The following is a 16,584-nucleotide window of genomic DNA, read 5'->3' on the forward strand; positions in this document are numbered from 1 at the left end:
ATCAATTTGTACCACTGGGCAGCCTGATGTCCTATTAGATCTTTCTGGTAGCATAGGATCTGCAAGCTGAAATAAGTTTTTAACTCTTTCCATTCAGGGAACCCACTCTGAATAGCCTGCTTCAACTGCAACCACCTAAATTGTTGAGACTTTAAAATGCCAAATGATTGCTGCAGCCGTGAAAAATCAAACAGTTTTCCATTAGACATAACATCATCTAATGTCCTAATATCTGCCTGCATCCAATTCTTCCAGGCGATCCCAGCATCGCCTATTTGAATCTTGGAGTTTAACCATAAGGACTGCAAAGTAGATTTCATTATCGGAACATCTGTCAGTTTGTCAATAAATTTAATTGTTTTCCATGTATCCAATAAAATTATGTTGTCCTTGGCATATCTAGGTAACTTGATACTTAGTATATGAGATAGTTACATGGGGACATAATTTTCCATTCAAGATATAATCAATCTGGCTGATGTTCCATAAGCTCAGGGAGGATCCAATACATACCTTGACGCATTATGTAGGCTTGATGATACCTATAAAAATTGGGAAAATTTACCCCACCCTCCGCAATTGGTTTTTGTAAGGATACTAAAGCAATTCTTGCATTTTTCCCAAGCCAAACAAATTTTGTCAGAATACTATTTAACTTTTTTTTTTTATTATTTATTTATCACATTTTCCATAAAAAATATCAAGTATCCACTTGTACAGAAAGATAGAGTTATCTAAAAAATACAAAAACTTTGTTATAATTAACACTATCAAAAAGAAAAATAGCTTAACTCCAGCTCAAGTCCACAAATCATAGATCCAAGAAGTAATAACAGCGAGCATTAATATAAAGAAAGAAAAAACAGGAAATTCAGGAAATCCAGTCAGCTGAAAAGTATCCAGGTTAATTCAATGAGCTCTCATAATGTCCCTGCTTTCAGGTGCTCAGCCGACAAGAAGGTAGTCAGTTGTGTAGGATCAAAGAAAACATATTTTTGCTTTTGATATATTATCACACATTTACATGGGTGTCTTAAAAAGAAAGAAGCTCCAAGCGCAATAACTTCCGGTTTTAGAATCAGAAATTCTCGACGCCGTTTTTGGGTTTCTCGTGCCAGGTCAGGAAACATTTGTATTTTATGTCCCAAGAATTCTTTTAACTTATTTTTAAAGTATAGTCTTAGTAACCTTCTTTCTGTTTGTCTGGTGCCAAGGGAACTGTAAGAAGTAAAGTTGCTGGTGTCACGGTTTCCTTGTCCGACTGTTCCAAAATTTTTGAAATATCTAATGACTTTTGGTCCATTGGTAATTCCTGTAATTTTGAATGTTGTCCTTCTTCCCTTCGTATAGGCAAATAGTAGACCTGGGTAAACGGTGGCAGCAGTTCTTCTGAAATTCCCAATATCTCTAGCATATATCGTTTCAGCATATCTCGCAGAGGTATTGTTGCCACTCTAGGAAAGTTAATTAATCTAAGATTATTATTGCGAGAAATATTATCCAGTGCTTCCAATTTCCTTCTCAAGTTTATATTATCTCGCATTAATGTTTCTGTTAGCTGTTTTGTGACCGTATTTGAGTTTTTTAATTCTTGCATATCAGTCTGTATATTTGTTATATGTGTTTCATGGGTTTTTAGTTTTTGTTCAACTTGGCACAATTGAGGCTTAATAGAATTAGCCAGATCTGCCACTAGATCCCAAATTGCTTCAAGGGTTATTTCTTGGGGCTTAACTATTGTGGTATATTTTTTAGGCACAGTTTTAGACAATTCAACTGACCTCACTTCTTGTAGGTGTCCCTCCTGAATGCTGTTGTTAGAAATAACCTCAGACACCACAGGGCTCTCCAAATGGGAATCCTGCTCTAAATCCAAGCTCCCCTCTCTGATTTTCGAAGCCTCACAGGAGGGGAGCTCACTGCCTTCCAGTAACTCCTCCTCTTGTGGGGAGCTGGCTGTCCGAGGTAGTGGGGGAGGTGCTCTGGCATCAGGGCTAAGGGAGATCTCTAGTCCCGGGGAGATTGCTTGCAGCCCGCCTCCAAGTGCCTCCATTGGGTGAACCGCCGCCGCCACTGATACCGCTTGCATCCGGCGAAGAAGTTCGTCGACGTTGCCGACTCTGATGGGGTCTGGGCGCCGCGAAGCTGCAGCGGCGCTTCAGCCCCTTCGTTTTGGCATTTTAAAACGAAGAAAAAGTTTTTTGGAACAGCAGGTAAATCGTTTAATCGCCCGAAAGTCTCAGCCAGGACGCTCAGCAAACCGTCCCTGCGGCCATCTTGGATCCCACCGTTCTAGCATACTATTTAACTTTTTGTAAAAGGACCTTTGAAAATAAACTGGCAACATACCCATTTGGTAGCAAACTACAAGTATAATCATCATTTTAACCGTTTGTACTCTCCCCCACCAAGACAAATGTAGAGGGTTCCATTGCTCACACATTTCTGCGATCTTTAACAATAAAGATTTTTCATTAACTTTCATCATTTCTTCCAATGTACTTTTTATCCAAATCCCTAAGTATTTTATACCATCTTCTTTCCAAATAAAAGGAAACTCATCAAATAATCCTTTTACACAATGTACATTTCATGGAAGAACCTCAGATTTGCTCCAGTTTATTTTGTAACCAGAGAATTTTCCAGATCTGTCAATCAAATTAAGCAATTGTGCAATGGTAGTTTCAGGATTCCTCAAATGAATCAAAATATCATCTGCATATGCAGAGACTTTATATTCCCGACCTGCATAAGGAATACCACGAATCTCCTCCACTTGTTGAATAGCCAATAACAAAGATTCCAAAACAATAGCAAATAGCAAAGGAGATAATGGACACTCCTGTCTAACTCCCCTCTCCAAACAAAATCACTCTGAAAAAGTATTATTTATATATAACCTGGCATAAGGGGAGAAATGTTGGATATGGTGGTGGAGAGGAAAGAGAGGGACAGATTGAAGGGATGCAAGGGGATAAAATGTTGGACATAGTGATGGAGGGAGAAATGTGGCATGGTGCTGAAGAGGGGTGATAGAAGGAGAAATTGGTATGGGACTGGTGGGCAGTGGTGAAAAATGCTGCACATGATCCGAGGGATGAGAGAAGGAGAAATGTTAGATGTGGGAGAGATGCACCCTGGATCTCTCTCTCTCTCTTTCCCCACTCACTTTGCAGCAAGGGAGGGAATGAGAGAAAAAGATGGACAGTGAGAGAGAGACAGAGACATGTTGCCAATAGGGATTGGAGGAGAGAGAAAGAAAAGTTGGACTCATAGAGGGACAGAGAGAGATGTTGGTTGGAGAAGGGAATGAGGCAGAAAGAAAGAAATATTGGATGCACAGTCAGAAGGAAGTGCAACCAGAGACTCATTAAATCACCAGGCAACAAAAGTAGGAATGCCGCTGCTTTTGTAGCTCCCCCAACAATCAACAACCACCAACACCCACAGAAAAAAACATACTCTCTGTGAAATAACACAACATGACTAGGTTCTGTGCTAGTTTGGAGGGACTAAAAGAAAGAAAATCAGCAGGTAAGGACCTAATTTTGCCTTCATCATCCCTCCAGACTGACACAGAAATGGAAAGGATGTACCATAGCAGTACCCATCATGGGTGGGACCCCCGAATGGCCGCAACTAGAACGCGTTCACTGAACACCACGTCTCAACACACTTGAATATCCACACGGTAGTGCCACACAAAGGAATGGAGAGAAAACTAAACTGCAGATATCCACTGGAGGTACAAGAGAAGACTCAGCCCAGGAAGCTGCCTGACTTTGAGTGGAATGAGCTTTGAAAAATTCCAGAACAGGCTTTTTTTTTTTTTTTTAAACTTCTTTATTCATTTTTAACACTTACAAAAAGTGAAACAGTATATAACATCAATTTGTTCTTAAATACATCACTTAATATTCTATATAACTCAATTTCAAATCCTATATCCCTCCCCCTCCCTATTCAATAACATTCATCAAACCCAAGAAAACATATAATAACCTCTCCCCTCTCCACATTGTTTACCCTCAAAAGAAAACCAAGAAATCCCCACCCCCCCATCCTAGATGTGCATATTTAAGGAGAAAAAACTGATATTCATTCATTACAGTATTTTGTTAATGGTTCCCAAATATCCTGAAACTCCCCCGCTGTATGGCAATTACCCTTTCTATTTTGAATATATGACAGAGTTCCACCAAAAGCTATAATTCAAGCGATCCCAATTTTTCCAATTTTTAATTATATGTTGTATGGCAACTCCTCACTATAAGTGGGAGCATCGATTAATTTTATCCAATTCTTTAATATTTACCTAAAACTTCTACAAAAAAGAATTGCTAATCTTAAATATAATGCCAAAAAATACTTTTTATAAATACATAATAATCAGTGTAAACTATCAAACATACAAACACAGGATACTTCCAGTTCATCAAACATAAATCATCAATATACTCCTCCCTCTCTACCAATAAATATAGTAATAAGTACTCCTCTACTCCTATGGACTGGTTTTTATCTCTTCTGGAATTGTCGTATCGTCCTGGGCTCAGCTGCAGATTCTAAAGTGCTAAGTGCTCCCTAACAAAATCAAAAAATTCAAAAATCCAAATTTTTTTTAAAGATCACTATCCAACAGTCCATGCTCAGTTCATCAATTCAAACAATCGATGCGATTCATATTATCAAATTCCACAAACTTCCTCGACACAGTGTGTAGTCTCCGGTAATTGTTTGACACTATACGTGTTTCCCCTTCAGCTTTGCCAAGAGGAAGATATTTGCAGCACTTTTTAAACAGCATACAGCCTCACATTGGAACAGAATCCCTTACAGGACTTCATGGTGGCACAGCCGTTAACAAATGCTCTCAATGCATTGAGACTGCAAGGAAGGCTAGGGTGGAACATCCGAAAGTCATGCAAACGCCCCCAGGCAGAGCCACCTCGTGAAACTTGGCGAGGTCGGTCCTCCGTTAACCGAGGCACTTTAGAGTCACACAAAACCTGAACCAGCTTATCTAACTCCTCCCCAAAAAGAAATGAGCCCCAAAAGGGGAAATTACTGAGCTTAGTCTTAGATGTCGCATCTGCCAACCAACCCCAAAGCCACAGGGTATGGTAGGCAGCTACTCCAAAAGCCATGGACTTAGCTGAGGTATGCAAAAGATCATACATGGCATCAAAGAGATAAGACATGCCTAGCTAAATCTTAGCCACTTCCTGATCCACTAAGGACCAGTCAGCAGACTTGCAGTCAAGAAACTCGCTCAGACCACCACAAACAAGCCTGAGAAACCAGACTGCCACAAATTGCTACCTGGACAGCCAGGGCAGCAACATCAAACTTTGTTTAAGCAGAGCCTCCATTTTACAGTCCTGAGGGTCTCTCAGGGCTGAGCCACCTTCAACCAGCACAGTATGTCTGTGCGTGATAGACGAGACCACTGCATCAACAACAGGAAGCTTAAATGTATCTCTATCTGACTCTGTGCAGTGCTGCATGCATCTGGTAGCGCTATAGAAATAATTAATAATAGTAATAGTAGTTTATCGCCATCAGGGATGGGGTAGAATCTTGCCATGGACCACCCCATGCGAAAAGTTATCTCTGGAACTTTCCACTGAGCATGCACTATATCCTGGATATCCTGATGCATAGGGAAAGAGCAGGATGCTAACCAGATTCCTCTCAGCAGAGGGTCCACAACACGAGGGGGGACCTTAACTTCCTCTTCAAAGTTTAAAACTGAAGACACCTGAAGAATGAGCTCCTGCAACTCTTCCCATTGAAATATGCACACAACAGATGCGTCCTCGCCAACTGGCGCCTCTAAAAAGCTCCATCCAACAAATCAGGCCCCCTGAAGGATCTGTAAGGTTCACCCCAAGATCTCATTCCTTATCCAAAGAAAACGGATCAGTCATATAAGAATCCTCATCCCAAGATGCCCACAGCCACTTGGATGAAGGCTAAGGGGGTTGGACAGAAGCAGCCGCAGCAGGAGACTGAATGGGGAAGGCCATGAAAGGGACAAACCCCACAAAGCTGACCCCTGAGAACCCTGGCACTGAAGCAGGATCCACAGCTGCCAGTAAATAAGCCTTTCACATGGCCAACACCAAATCAAGGGAAAAACACCCCCCGAGGCTAACACAGCATTTATGTTAGGAGTAGAAGACATATGTAAAACATGTTCCTGCCTTTCCAAGACAGGAGGAAGGTCACCTGAGGCTGTGGGCAAACTAGGCAGGCTTTCCGCCAAAACTAAGGGTAGGGCCGTCGCCATACTGTCACCAGAAAACATAAGCGGCACCGAAAGCATGGCCTTCCCCGCTGCTACAGCTGCAGCTGAAACGGAATCCCCAGCCCCGGCGAACTGCAATACCAAATCTGACTGACTGCTGATGAAAACCAGGCGTGGGCAACAGGGGAAGCCAAGGGCTCACCACCACCGATGAGAGATGTGTGTGCAAAGGAGAACCTGGCACACTGATATACAAAACTGAGTCTCCCCTGAGGTGGCCAGAACATTTTGTGCAACTGCCAGCTACATTCATTGCTTCATGGTGGCAGTAATATACTCTGGCAAGCAGTCCTTTCCTGGTTGCCGACGAATATAGCAGACAGAGTCACTACCAAATTTAGAGATTCAGATCTGATTGCTCCACAACAATCTTCTTTCATTGCTCTGTGGTCCATCTGGCATACTCTTTAGCCCAATTCAAACGTTTATGATGCTGAAATGCATTGAGGAAGGGCGTTTTCCTGGAATTCTTGCTCACAGGCCTGCTTTCACCTGCGAACTGTCTGGCCTGACACCAACACCCCTGTTTCAACCAGTGACTTATTGATGTCAGCAGCAATTAGTTTCCGATTCTGTAGAGCCATTCTCACTATCCTGCTTTCAGTCTGAAGTATTGTAACCTTTTTTCAGTCCCTTCCAGCTTTGTTTTTGATGTTTCCAGTCTCTTCAAAGCGCTTGCAGAGTTTCAGTATCCCGGCTGGTGACACACGTTGACCAAGTTTGGCTGCAATCTCTTGGTAACAGTAGCCCTTTCTTAAGGTTATGGCAGTCAAGTATCTTCTGCAAAATTTAGCATGCAGCATTTTAATGTATTTAGACAATTAATATTAATTTAATTCAATAAAATCACAATTAATTCAAATAGTAATTCAAATTTTGCACAATGGGCCTTTACACAACACCCACAAGCTGTGACAACATTAGAGCATCAAAATGAAACAAACAACCTACTGTACTATATGCACTCAAAATCTAAGCAATATATATAAAAAGAAACACAACTGATTGCTTACCTTACCTTTCTTATGTCAAATTACCAAAAGTCATTCCTAGCCACAAAATAAACAAAATTACTACACAAATATTACCAGTAATGTTTATAAACAATCAAATATTGCAGGATTAAATAATTAACTACAGCAACTGATGAATAAAGTTCTGCGATCTCAAAAAACTCAGTGTTTCCATAATTTTGGCCACTATTGTAGTTTAGGTTCCTCTTCCCCCACATGCATTACTTTGCAGTTGCTTAAATTAAATGTCATCTGCCAGCCCAAGTCTCCCAGTCTCTTCATTTAGTGCAATATATTCTAATTCTCCCTTCTTGTTTGTTTCTTAGGCTTCTAGTCATTTCTCTGTGTCTAATTTTATAAATATCCTTAGCAAATGTAATTACAGTAAAACTTTGGATTACAAGTAACTTGATATGCAAGTATTTTGTAAGACAAGCAAAACATTATTAAATTTTAACTTGATAGACAAGCAATGTCTTGCGATACAAGTACATATAGTATATACACATCACATCACATCATAACTGAACTGATGGTTCTTCTCTCTCTGACGCTGCAGGAATGTAGTGACTGTTCTAAATGATCGAGGTCTTGCAATACAAGTACATACAGTATTTTGTATTAAAATTTTTGGGTGGTGGAATGAATCATCTAAGTTTCCATTATTTCTTATGGGGAAAGGTTTTACTGTATTTAACTGCCTTTTCGGCTATCAGTGTGTAGCATCATTACCTCAGAACAGCAGGAAAACAGCTTAAATCCCAACAGTCAGTGATCACAGAGTGCAGTACTGTTATGCTGAGGTGAGCTTAACAGCTATAGCCAATAGTACACCAAGCAAACAAGGAACAATTATATATAAGAACTCTGTTTCACCATAATGCTAAACTACCAGAGAGACTACTGGTCTCTTAATACAGGGTATAAATGTGATAAATAAAATGTTCTATACTGTATGCTAACTACAAATATATGTACATGAAATCAGAAAAACAAATTTGAAACACATTGAAATTTGCAGTTACAGTAGAGACAGCTGAGGCAGCCTGATGAAAGATCACTAAAACCTAAACTAATAATAATAACAGCTTATATACCACAGGACCGTGAAGTTCTCTGCGGTTTATAATGATTAAAAATGTTACAGATTGAGTAGTATTAACAGAGTTGAAGTTTAGCTATCAGTTGTGTGGAGAGATTGTGCAGTGCAGCTGCCTACGTACTTTAGGAACAGATATGTTTTTAGGTGTTTCCTAAATTCCACATAAGTATTCCCAAGCATGAGCAATTGTTTCAGATCTTTACCCCATAATGCTGCCCGATATGAGAGATGTTGATGATGCTGCGCAAAATACAAATTGCCACCCTTTACTCTAATTTAACCTGTTTACCTTATACATAAACACAGCCCCACAATTGATAGATACTGAGTTCATGAGGTTACTGGTTTTAGCTTAATTCCTTGTTATCAAGAATCTAATAAAAGGGGAAAAGATGAAATACATATTTAGTGGCATAGGAAAAAAATGAACTTAATGCAGACTTACAGAGCCCGACACTGCCCCTGCAGTAAAACAGATCCCGAATGTTGGCTCCTGGGTACCGTATAGCTGATGCAACCACTGCTTTCCAAGCTCATAGTTATACCAGTACAATGCTATGAAAATAAAGTGAGCATGAACTTCTTGATGGGTTAAGCAGAGACAGCCAGTAAATTCAGCTGGGCAAAGGTCATGTACGATCTTAAAGCTAAAAATCAACAATTTAAACTCAGATTTGGAATCCAGTGAAATCTAATCAAATAAGGTGGAGCAAAATCCTACTCCCCCCATTACAATTTTTGGTGCAGTATTTTGTAAAACTTGGATTCTCTGCATCTGATTCTCAGGTAGTCCCAACAATGTTATATTGCAATAATCTATAGATATTATAGCTTGTACGATCAGTTGTGAATACAGTTTCCAAGAAAGATTTAATATGACAGATTTTTAGATAAATACCTTTTTCACCAGTGAATTCACATGTTATTCCATTAACAATCTAAAGTTGGCTTTAACTCCCAAGATCTTTTTTTCAGATTTCACTATATTTCTGATTCTTCTAATCTTAAAAGACATACACTGAATATCTATCTGTACCTTGCTCCTCTACCCTTGTACATTAGCTTTGATAGGATTTATCTTCAGTCCATGGGTTACCATCCATTCATGTTTAATTTATATATATTTTTTTTCTTCAAAATATTATATATGTATACGTGTAAATTCCTGAATGGAAAAAATATTAAAACATCTGCATAGAAAAAATGTAGCACACTACCCAGATAAAGGTTTTAAAAAGAGTAGAAGATAATAGAAAGCCTTGAGAGACTCCTGTTTCATTTTCATAGAAAAATTGTTTTTCCATTTAACTTGAGAACTATTTTTTAAAAATATACATTTTGTTAATTACACAAGCAAAAGCAGAACACACACCTTTTTCAAAGCATATATAAATTGGATATGGAATATTCATAAGATGTGTGCACATAATGAAAGCAACACATGCAAATCTGTATCACGGATATTCATTGCAAATATTCTCAAAACCAGACTGGCTGTGTGTGCGCTGAGGACTGGATTGAGAACCACTAGTCTAGACAAATGTTCCAAGGCAACTTCCCTTAGAGGGAAACAGAGAATTTAAAATCTCCTTCTAATTGAAGACTGATATCAGTGGCATAGTAAGGAGGAGGTTGGAATGTCCTGGGCGCAATTTTGGTGGGTGGCACCAGCACCTTTCCACCCTCCCATATCATTCTCATGCCCTCTTTAAATCTTCGCCCAACATAAGCAAATTTAGCCTGCTGCTTGCGCCAGCCTGGCTCCCCTCTGAAACCACTTCCTAGTAACGAGGCCAGGAAGTGATATCAGAGGGAGGAAAAGCTAACAATAGCACAAGCAGCAGGCCGGAGAAGCTGCTCGCACTGGTGAATATTCAGAGGTATGAGGGGTGACTTGGGGGCATGGAAGGAGCTGGGGGGTGGAGAGAAGGGCATGGGGAGGGGGAAACACCACCCTGGGCGCAACCTACCCTCAATATGCCGCTGACTGAGATAAGGGAACTTGAACATGAAGGTGTACATACATATCTGGGAGTTGAGGAAGGAGTAACAAATCAAGAACCATCACTGAGAGAAGAGATCTGTAAAGGTATTTTTTTGCTATTAGAACTTCACAGTCAGCTATGAGATGAATACCTGTTTTTAGTTCTCTTTTTACTGAATCTACACACATCTGCTGTACCAATTTATCTTATACTTGTAGTAAGTCATCTCATCTGTACAGGCAATAGATGAAAGTGGGCAATAAATGTCAGGTAAGTTTTATAAGGAAACCGTCTAGATATAGACAGTATATAAATTATAAAAATAAATAAAATATATGGGACCTGAAATTTTACCTGAAAAAGGCACATCTCGAATAACAGTGGCGCTCCACCCACGCCACAGAGAAAGCCAACCATCCTTCGCAACAGAGCTACTGATGCATAGTCTGAGCTCCTTGTAAGACAGAGGACGAAACTGTATCTTTGTTCTAATCAGCTCCAATGGACTTATCACAGTTACTGCACCCACTGGAAAATAAAATTTTCATCATATCTGTGCTAATCTAGATGAAGGCATACAAATGATGGATAAGGATTACTAAATTTCATAATTAAATGCTGCTTTTTATTGCACATAGTGATAATGTCAGCAGTAAAAGAAAACAAGCTTTTTCATTTTGGAAATGTGCCTAGTAAATCTAGAAATATTTCTATTAAAGTGAGGTAAGATTTTGAACATACTGCATTATAACTTTTGTAGTTAATGTTGTGGTAAATGCAAAGCCTATGTAGTAAACACAACCCATATAGGAGGCAGTTCTATAACAGGACACCTTCAATTAAGCACCATAACATGAGCAGTTGAGCCTATTCTAGGAGGACACCTGTGGGCTCAAGCATTCTTAAAGAACACTAGCATAAACCCAGCACCAGCATCCATAAATGTTGCAGGAGTGCAGGTAACTTATAGTATTCTGTTAGTAATCTGTGTAAATGGCAACCACACCTAACCCATCCCATGGACCACCCATATAAATGGCTCACTTACATTTTACACTCTAGCATTTGAGCAAGTTGACCATGGACTCTCATTGAATTTCTTACAAGAGAATGGTTTAAAAGAAGTTGTCTGGGATTGGTTTTCAGCTTTTCTTCAAAGTCGTACTTTTAGAGTAGTCACTGGTGGATTAACATCTCTGGACAGCTCATTAGAATGTAGGGTACATAGGGTTCAGCCCTATCACCAATTATGTTTAACATATTTTTTAGTCCTCTTGCAAGATGAATTCAGGAACTGGGAATTAGTATGTATATTTATGCAGATGACATTCTATTGGTCTATAGATTATCTCCTTTAACATTAGATTTAGATCCACTTATAGATGGTTTAAAAAAGATAGAAGAATGGTTGGGAGAACATAAATTCGTATTAAATATGTCAAACACAGTGGAATGCTGTATCTCAGAAGATAAAGCAACGCCTCAATTAGACTTCTCATTTGATCATTATTGTATAAAGATGGTAAATAGCTTTAAGAATTTGGGAATTATAATTGACTAGTCTTTAAGCCCGTTACATTAACGGGTGCTAGAATAGATGTGAGTGTCTGTCAATCTTTCTTTCTTTCTCTCTCTCTCTCCTTGGCAGCTTTCTGTCTGTCTGTCTTTCTTTCTGTCTCTCTCCTTGGCTGCTGTCTGTCTTTCTTTCTGTCTCTCTCTCTCTCCTCGGCTGTCCACCACCACTCCTTGCCTGCTCCCCCTGTCCAGCAGTAACCCTTCTCTCTTCCTTTTACGTTCAGCAGCACCTCTTCCCTGCTCCCCTTGCCCATCAATACCTGTTCCCAAACCGCGGCTGCTTCCGTTGCATGGGCCTCTTAAGAATTAATGAGGGGGGGGAGTTACCGGCATGTTCTCCACCTCCTTGCGTCCGTGGTCGCCATTTCAAATGCCACATGCGCAGTAGGAGCCAGAAAACCGCCACAGGCTCATTGTATTGGCACGGAGCTACGGATCACGGAGGCAGGGATCACGGCGGTAGAAGTGCGCGCTTAGGGTTTTATTATTATTGATTGTCATTTTGAATTTTGAGGAACAGATCTCGTCCATAGTTGCTAAAGGATTTGGGGCGTTAAAACATCTTAGAGCTATTCGAGATTTTCTGGATGAGAAATCTTTACATACTTTAATTCATACTTCTGTACTATCTAAATTGGATTATGGCAATTTAATATATGCAGGAATAACAGCAGGGCAATTAAAGCGCTTACAAACAGCTGCGATTCAGTTGTGCCATGCACATATTTGTGATCATGTGACTCCTTTGTATTTGAAATTCCACTGGTTACCAATGGAATTTAGGATTAAATTTAAGATTTTGATGTTGACACATAGAGCATTATTTGAGTTACAACCGTTACGTCTTTCTAACAAGTTTTATTCTATGTGGCCCACAGTGACACTGCGCCGGCTTGAGGACGATGCAATGTTTTCCTCTTTGCCACCCCCGGGTGTTTTACCTTCTGACCGGCTCCCTCCTCCCCACTGCCGCATTCGGGTTTATGTGCACAAAACAAGGACAGCTGCTCCACCCAGAAGCCTTCCCTCTGATGTTGGGACATTAGAGAGAAAGCTTCCAGTTCAGGAGCGGGACACATGTAGGAGCCCCTGTCTGTGGCTTTGTGCACAGAAACGAATGCGGCAGTAAGGAGGAGGGAGCCAGCCAGAAGTAAAACACTCGCTTGAGGGAGGCAAATAGTTGAGGCATAGAATGGAGGGAGGGAGAGGGGCATGTTGGGACTCAAAAAAGAGGGAGCAGGGGAGGAAGAGACATCACCATGAAAGATGGTGGTCTAGTACTGAGGCTCCGCCTTTAGCCGCCTGTTTTCCTGCTAATATAAGCTTTTTCAGTGTGGGTGCAGCCCTTAGAGGAGTGGGCAGTGAAAGAATTGGCGTTGGTGCATGACGTCGAGGAAGAATCCAGATCCTGCTAAGCCCTGGCAGCGTGAGGGAGATCGAGTGGTGCTGCGCCGTCACGAGGTAGGGAAATGCTGGTGGGAGCGCCTTCTTCTCCGGAGCGGGAACTAATGGAGAGTGATACGGGGCCAGACTCGGAGGAGGCAAAAGGATCAGTGGCCTTGTTCACTTGCTTGGATATGCAAGGGTGGATGGCAGAAATGAAAACTGAAATATCAGAGGTTGCCTCCTGGGTTACAGCAGCCATCCATGAACTGAAGCAAGATCTGACTGATACGAGTGCCCAGATTGATACGGTGGAGGCAAGAGTGGATGCTTGTGTGGACACTGTCACGGAAGCCCAGCATGGAGTGGAAGATGTACGGGCAGAACTTGCAGACTTGACTAAAATGGAGGACATTGAGAATCGAGCATGGAAGAATAATTTTCACATAAGAGGGCTACCTGAAATGAGTGAGTATGGCCGGTGGCTGCTTGAGGATGACTCTATTAATTTGGGGATAGAGCGGGCGCTCTCTGGGACCCCGCGTGGCCGACTGTCCCCGTGACATCGTTGTTTGTCTCCAAAGTTTTACTCTAAAGGAGAGACAGTTGCGTCGTGCCCAGGAGCTTGGCACAGTCTCCTGGAAAGGTTGTTGCCTGGAATTATATTAAGACTTGGTAGCCAGCACCCTTCAGAAGTGGCGGTCTTTTAAGGCAGTGACCAGAGATCTTGCCATGGCTAATTTGCGCTACCGCTGAACCTTCTCTTTTGGACTAGTGGTTACCATCAATGGGGTCCATAAGCTCCTGAAGCCAAAGCGTTGTTGCAGAAGGAGGGTATTGAGTGTTTGGAGGAGCCTGAACCATCGGGGGAAGGGGGCACACCACAGAAGCGTCCTGCAGAATTTCGCTGGCAGTGGGTGGACAGGCCTTTTGGATCACGTGCGGCAGGGGGCTCCAGGGCTGGCCGGTGATGGGAGTGCTTTGTGGACTGGCGGGTGACCTACATAATTTTCCCTGCTGACTGTTCTATGGGACCTTGCTTCCTTTAGTTTGGGGCGGTTTGCCCTTTTATGGCATTGTTATGAAACTTGGAAATATGGGTGCAGGGGGGGGGAGGGATAACTTTGTTTGTTGTATCCATGGCTTTCTTTCTTTATATTGGTAGTGAGGAGTGCTGAAGTGTCACTGCACTCCTGTATTGTTGCATGTATGTTTTCACTTTCTTTTGTAAATAAAAGTTATCAATTAAAAAAAAAAAAAAAAAAAAGAGGGAGCACAAACTTCAGACAAATGATAGGAGGGAGGGGGCTTGAACTTGGGATATAGAATGAAGAGAAGGAGAGAGGGGAGCATGAGCCATAGAATGGAAAAATGGAGAGAGAGTGAGGGAAAGAGATGCTGATATGAGGGAGGGAATAGAAAAGAGGAACTGGGTGTCAGAGGAAAAGAGAGATGGTACACATGAGGAGTTGAAGAAAGGAATGGAAGGGAAGGAGGGGAGAGAGATATGCCAGACTGCAGGAGGAGAGATGCCAGACCGCAGAAAGGAGAGGACATGTTAGATCTCGGGAAGAGAGGAGGAAGGAGAGAGAGATGCCAGACCATGAGAGAGGAGAGAGATTCCAGATCATATGAGGGGGAAGACAGAGTTGTCTGACCATGGGTGAAGGATGAGATGGTGCACAGCAATGGGTGTGGCAGGAAAGCGATAAGAAGAAATGCTTCTTATGGATAGATGGGAATAGGGGAGAAGAAAGAGGGAGAAGATGGTACACATGGATGGATGGGAAGAGAAGACATGGAAAAGTAGATAGATTTTGAGAAGAAAGCAGAAAAATGAAGAAAATTAAATGTTAAAAGTTAATGGTAAAGATGGATGTATAACCAAAGAAAACCCCCTACACCTGTCACTAAATCTTAAATATGCAAGTCTATGGTTCGGATTTTGCACTAATTTTTAACTTTTTATGTGCTCAAAAACTTCAGGGTACCTAACAGCAATACAGAGTTACTTACGCAATGTGTGGGTTCTTAATCATAGCACATTACTTTAAACACTAACAACTTTTTATTATTTTTTACACTCTCCATATGACTCTTCAAAAAGTTGCAAAATGAGAACTTATCTAGAATAGCTGAGCTATTCCAGATAAGTTCTCATTTTGCAACTTTTGAAGAGTCATATGGAGAGTGTAAAAAATAATAAAAAGCTGTCAGTATTTAAGTTTTCAAGTTTAATTAAAATTTGATAAATCGCCTATTCAATTTCTAAGTGATGTACAAAGCATAAAAGGATCTAAACAAGCAACAGGCTAAATGAAAACTTCACAAAGGCTTTACACTGTACATGATTCAAGGGGAGAGGGGGAAGAAATACATTTTAAAATAGGACTGGGAGACACCTAAGGGAAAAACAATATGGAAAGGGATTGGAAAAAGGAAGTCAGAAGGAAAAATTAGCACATTTGAGAGATGATAAGACAAGATATCACAAATTACAGCACAAGAGTAAGAAAGGCCCCCAAAATATTAATATAAAGACATCTCCTGTGATTGAACTTGATCCAAGTATTTTTGTAGTTGTTCTGGTGAATCAAAGTTGCGCGTGAATCTTCACTACAAACGTGTTTTCCACTGCATGTTCACCTTTCTAGGAGTAAAAACTTGAAATGAACTTACAGAAACGACCAGAACAGAACCTAATCACACCATATTCTGGAAGAAACTGAAAACTCATCTATTTGACACTTAATCACCATACCCTCACCTCCCCCTCCACACACCCCCTCCTTCCTACTTCTTCTCTTCTCCCTTTCCCCTCCTCCTCCCTTCTCCACCCCTGCCCATCTCTATAAGTCGGCTTGAGCCTGCCTAGGTATGGCGACACAGAAATAGAAGATTAGATTAAGGGTAACAGTCATTCTGGCCGGGTACTAAAGGCCGTATCTCGCTCCCATTGACTTTAATCTGGCACGCATTTCTAGAAATTATTTACGCTTCCGAGCAGTGGTTTTCGCCAGATCTGGAACATTGAGAATTTTTTTTTTTCATTATACTTCAGGTTTGTAATACTTTTAGCTGCTGCTAAGATTTGGATGGTTTGTGGATATCGAAAAAGTTTTGACACAATTGGCCTAGGATGTGGAAAACCAGGATTTTGATATGAGGGTGTTCTGGGGGCCCTCTCAAATTGCAGCGGGAGGTCCGTAGTAAGAT

At 41.0% G+C, this 16,584-nt stretch overlaps 1 protein-coding gene across 12 annotated transcripts in view; it reads right to left on the reverse strand.

The window, feature by feature from the left end:
• The window catches only part of SLC25A40 (solute carrier family 25 member 40), a 142,740-nt gene that overhangs the window by 47,539 nt on the left and 78,617 nt on the right, over nt 1-16,584 (reverse strand). For all 12 annotated transcript variants that reach the window (XM_033931232.1, XM_033931235.1, XM_033931233.1 and 9 more), the window contains 2 exons: nt 10,765-10,938; nt 8,871-8,980 (listed from right to left, as the gene is read on the reverse strand). In XM_033931232.1, the coding sequence (XP_033787123.1) occupies nt 8,871-8,980; nt 10,765-10,938 (284 nt within the window). The remainder of the gene's footprint in view (nt 1-8,870; nt 8,981-10,764; nt 10,939-16,584) is intronic.

The sequence above is a fragment of the Geotrypetes seraphini genome, chromosome 2, assembly GCF_902459505.1.
Source record: "Geotrypetes seraphini chromosome 2, aGeoSer1.1, whole genome shotgun sequence".
Classification (NCBI taxonomy): Eukaryota; Metazoa; Chordata; class Amphibia; order Gymnophiona; family Dermophiidae; genus Geotrypetes; species Geotrypetes seraphini.